A 5,069-nucleotide genomic window follows, 5' to 3' on the forward strand; every position below is an offset into this window, starting at 1 on the left:
GGTAAAAGTCACATGAAGATTTCAGATCTGCAAATTTCGGACTCAGCTACTTACTACTGCATAGGGACCAATTTGTTTGACTTTAAATTTTGCGACGGTGCTACTGTCAGTGTAAAGGGTTCAGGTTTGAAAATCCCAGCTTCTGTCCACCAGTCACCATCTGAGACCATCCAGCCAGGAGGCTCTGTGACTCTGAACTGTACAGTTCACACTGGGACCTGTGATGGACAACACAGTGTTTACTGGATCAAACACTCTGAAGAATCTCATCCAGGAATCATTTACACTGACGGAGGCAGGAATGATCAGTGTGAGAGGAAACCAGACACACAAACACACACCTGTGTCTACAACCTGCAGATGAAGAGCCTGAAACTGTCTCATGCTGGGACCTACTACTGTGCTGTGGCCTCGTGTGGACACATACTGTTTGGAAACGGGACCAAGCTGGACTTTGAGGGTTAGTAACACTAGCAAAGACTGTCTCACTTAATACATTGTGATCATAACTGCTGAAAGAATAGAAGTCTGCCTAAATACGATACTCACTTGCCAATAGTAGATACTGGTCACTGTAATCATTTATTTTGTCAACTGGCCATAAAGTGATTCCTCCGCTGTGGGAGGCAGTAAACAAAATCTACAGTCCTTGTATCATCAATATGTAGCCAAAGCTAAAATGGGGCTTCAGCATTCTGAGTTAGCCAGGTCAAGTGCATATCTTTGTTCCAACAGTTGCATGTAAGTATATTGCTTTCCTCTACCAAGTATCTCTACGCCACAGGTCAGCATGGAAATAAACTCCATGGAAACACAAAAATGACTAATACCAAAATCTAACAGGGTATTTTCTGCCCTAGTTTGTTACAGCAGTCGTGTTTTCACTGGACGTGAAACGTTGACCAATGTGTCTTTCAATTGGCATGTGGTGTCTGAGTATTGTGTTTGGAGGCAACCCAGTCACCAAAACAAAACGATGGCATTGTACGTTTCTGCAAAGCAAAAATACGTTCATACAAACAAGACTAAATACTTGTGTTTTGGAACTAAAAACATGTTTAATATTAACATTTCTAGATACGCCTTTTTCAAAACTAAAAATAGTAATTTGGGAGAAATGTTTGCTTCCTAGAAAGGTTATCGACAATGCATTTCGGGATATGGGAGTATAACTCTTCTTCTGGAAGATACCAATTTGATGTGTCCAACTCAGACTGCTGAAGCCTTGTGTCAATCACATTACTTAAATTGAAAAAGCTTTAGGAAGGAATATTCTACTATGACCAATAATCCTTTCAGTTGTACAAATGGGCATGTCAGTATTCATTTTTCAGATATACTTGAGAACATAAAAAAAACAAAAACACTCCAAACATCCCTATAATGTCTCCTGATATGTGTTTCTGTTCAGGTGACGGGGACTCTCTGGTTTTGGTGTATTTCTTGAGTGGAGCTTGGGCACTAACCACCATGCTGGTTGTTTTACTGGCTTTCTCCCTGTATAAGAACAACCAAAGAAACAACCAAAGTGCAGGTAACTGCTACTCTTTGAATACGACAGTAGGTATTGAGTACATATTCCATTTGAATAACATGGCTTTCATTTTGTGTGTCACAACCAGAGAGTAATGTAACGTGTTCAGAAAGTTCTACTCCGAATACAGCCGTAAGTATCACTATTTTTAATCATGCAGCAATATCTTTATATTCTTTACATGTTGGCTGCTGCTATAACGTACGTGCAACATACACTTAGCAAGTTGTCAATATAATTTATATTGACAACTTGAAAATTATGTTTTCTTGACAAATGTTTAATTCAAGAGCATTAATATGATTTGTTTTCCGCATGTCTCTCTTGTGCTATATTGTTTATTATAGCGATTGATAATTTATTTTATATTTTGTTACCAGTTATGTGTGGACGCAGAGAACCTCCATTACGCTGCTTTCAGGGATCACAACTGCAACAGATCAAGAAGACAGAGGGCCGACACCCAGCATGACTGTGTGTACTCCAGCGTGAGGCCGTAGGGCCAGACATGATTCTGTGTACCAAGACATCTGTTATTGTTTCTGACACACGAACACTTATGATTTCACACATTAAATAAATATAAGGGCTTGCCTTGGAAGAAAAGATGTTCCACTGACAAAAACACTGCAAGACTGATTATTACAATTGTTAAAGAACTACACTCACAGGTCTGCTGGTGTTGTTATCTACTCTGAAAGTTTCCACAATTCTAACCAGCCCTTCATCTCTGACATCACATACTCAGTGAGGACAAAGCCACCACACAACATTCTTTGCAGGTTGTTTATTGTGCATGCTGCCACAAAGCCGGGTGTGTGTAAGAAGCTTTTCGCTGTTCAGAGTAAAGAGGAGATTTCAAAGCATCTTGTGTCTTTGTCTCTGTGGTTACAGGCAGGATGTCTCATCATTTTTTCTCCCTATATGCTAAGGTGGGCCTGTTGCATGACAAGACAAGCACTGCTGCATAATATCACGGTTTTCTTTTGCTCTGACGTGATAGAATTAGATGGAAAAAGAGCTTTGAATCTTAACTATAGATCCTATGCGGATCTCATTTAAGCAGGTCTTTGACATGAAAGGTGTTTAGGTCCTTTGCCAAGTTAGAAGCAGAGATGCCACAATGTTAGTGTAAGTATTGCATTTACAGGGGAACACGTGAAGATGAGTGAGATCGAGAGCAGTACTAATCAGCCTGATTTACCAGGTAGTCTGGGTCTAAAGAAAAGATGCTATTGAGTTGCAACGTGGGAGATGTAGGAGCCGGATATACAGTGTTGACTGACGTCTCATCTTCACAGGAGGCGTTTTGTCCGTGTTGTAGCTTGACTTTACCCCAAATACTTAAAAGTACGAGTTGCGCACCAGAGATGAGAATAACAATTATTATAAACAGGTGGGAGAGATAACACCAATAGCTACAAACATGCCCAATACTCAAAACTAATGCAAAGCAATTAAAATAAATGGTTACGGTTCATCAAACCCAAAAGTCTCTCACTCACAACATTTCCATTTCATCAAACATCAATCAAATTCAGAGTCCGATGTGAAAACCAAATGACCCTCGATTAAATAAATGAATTAAGGATTTCAAGCTTTCTCTTCGGGAGTTGGTGTGTCAGAGTGTGGGGTGGGCGGAGACTTTTTTTGACATGAGAAGGTCCAACAAAAACAAAGAAGTCCACAGCCAAACCCACTCCATCAGCACACTTCCAGCAGCATATTGTTGCCCAGGGAACTCAAGGTAATCCAGTCGATTCTTGGAACAACTTCCACTCTGTTTACTTTTATATATGGCACTATCGGTCTCTTTGTAGCAAAGATTTCCAGAACCTGGATTACATTTTTGTGATCCTTTAGCCACTCGCCCTCCTCTTTCTGTTCTCCTCCATAGTTTCTTTCCCCCTACTCCCCCAGTTCACAGGTGTGTCCCATTCATCACTTTCCTCACCTTCCCTCCCTGTCAAGGTTTAAAAGGGCTATTCCGTACTTCTTTTTTTCACCCTGTCACTTTAAGTTCACACACACAACTGCGGCCCAAAGCGGGGTTTAGTCTTCAGCACTCTTAGTTTTTAACTAGATAAACTTAAATTGAACCTGCTACAGCACCTGAGTCAGGGTCTGTGTTCACTGACACAGGTCTGATGTCTGCGTGTCAATATGTCTATAATAATATTACCTCAGTGGATCCAAGGATTAGATATTTAACTTGGTACGTCACAATCCCCACATATTTTTGAAATTCAGAAGTCGTATAAAATATGTTCTCTGAAATGAAAATTACTTTTAGGGGTTTGATTCACACATTAAAAGATGAATAAGATCTTCTATCTGTCGCCCACTTGGGTAGAGAATGATTTATTGGAGATTAAATAGGACTTTTTGACGATATTCATCCTTAGAACATTATTATTGCGTCACTTTACAACTATGGCTACTTGTTAATTGATAGCACATCATGCTGCTGGTGTTGATTATTCTCCGTTCTATTAGGATGTGTGAGGACCTCGAACAGAGACGGAAAAGTATGTTTTACATAGTGCTTTCTTATCAACCTCTTCCCCTTCCTTTGTACAGTACACACTACAGGGGGCTATAAGAAAAACAGGAGGAAAGAGAGTTTCAAATGATAGACACTGACCCAAGGAAAGACTAGAACTACAGCTAAGACAGTAGTGTCCATTTCTCTGTGGTTAGTGAGGCTATCTGCTCAAATTTTATGGAACCCATTGAGACCCGATCGCCTTTTACACTACTGTCTTGAGGGTAGGTTTAAAATATTGGTGTCATATGAAACTAGATGACAGAAGGCATGCATTGGTACCAACCATGTCCTAGCTTATCGGGGAAGTGGGTTAAATAACGCTACACTGTTTGGAAAAACTGCCATGACCATATTCCCACGGGTCCCTTGACCTCTCACCTCAAGATATGTGAATGAAAATGGATTATATCCAAGAGTCTCCCCTTTACAGACTTGCCCACTTTATGCTAATCCTATGCAGTTTTTGCATGATGAATATTGTGTTATTTTGACCTATTGTACAAATGATTTGAATATGTTTGCATAGTGGGGTCCCACCAGAACTATACCATAGGTATGTCAAATTATGTAAGCAGCAAAAGCAGCAAAAGCTGATATGTTTTTAGAAGCAGCAGTTCAGTGATGTTCCACAACAGTGTGATTCTCTGTGTTTAACCACACACAGGTTGTGAGTAAAAAGCACAGAGGTTATGTTGCGCTGTGGTTAGAAAAACCTGAACAAAGTTTAAGAGTTAATAAGACAATAGATTCAAAGTATTTTCACTGCTGGGTCTGTGCAGCTAATTTGCAGTTCACCGTGTGACGCCTCATGCTGACTGTTTAACTGTTTAACTATTCCTGCTGTGCGTTTAATTCCATTAGCTGTTAGCTCTGTTAGCCAAACACACTGTAGGATTCCAACCAGCTGCTAACAGCTAACTAGCTCTCCTCCTACCGGCATAATAAGAAAAGAAATGTCATAAGAAAAGTAGGGAGGAGTCAGCAGTA

General features: G+C 40.2%; 1 protein-coding gene across 1 annotated transcript; it reads left to right on the forward strand.

Moving 5' to 3' along the window:
• Positions 1 to 2,383, forward strand: LOC306714383 (uncharacterized protein). The gene is made up of 4 exons (XM_079184402.1): positions 1 to 460; positions 1,412 to 1,534; positions 1,623 to 1,666; positions 1,915 to 2,383. The coding sequence occupies exons 1-4, from the start codon at positions 13 to 15 to the stop codon at positions 2,032 to 2,034; spliced, it is 735 nt and encodes a 244-aa protein (XP_079040528.1). The 5' UTR covers positions 1 to 12; the 3' UTR covers positions 2,035 to 2,383.
• Positions 2,384 to 5,069: the final 2,686 nt, after the last annotated feature.

Source organism: Pholis gunnellus (assembly GCF_910591455.1).
Source record: "Pholis gunnellus genome assembly, chromosome: 23".
Taxonomy (NCBI): Eukaryota; Metazoa; Chordata; class Actinopteri; order Perciformes; family Pholidae; genus Pholis; species Pholis gunnellus.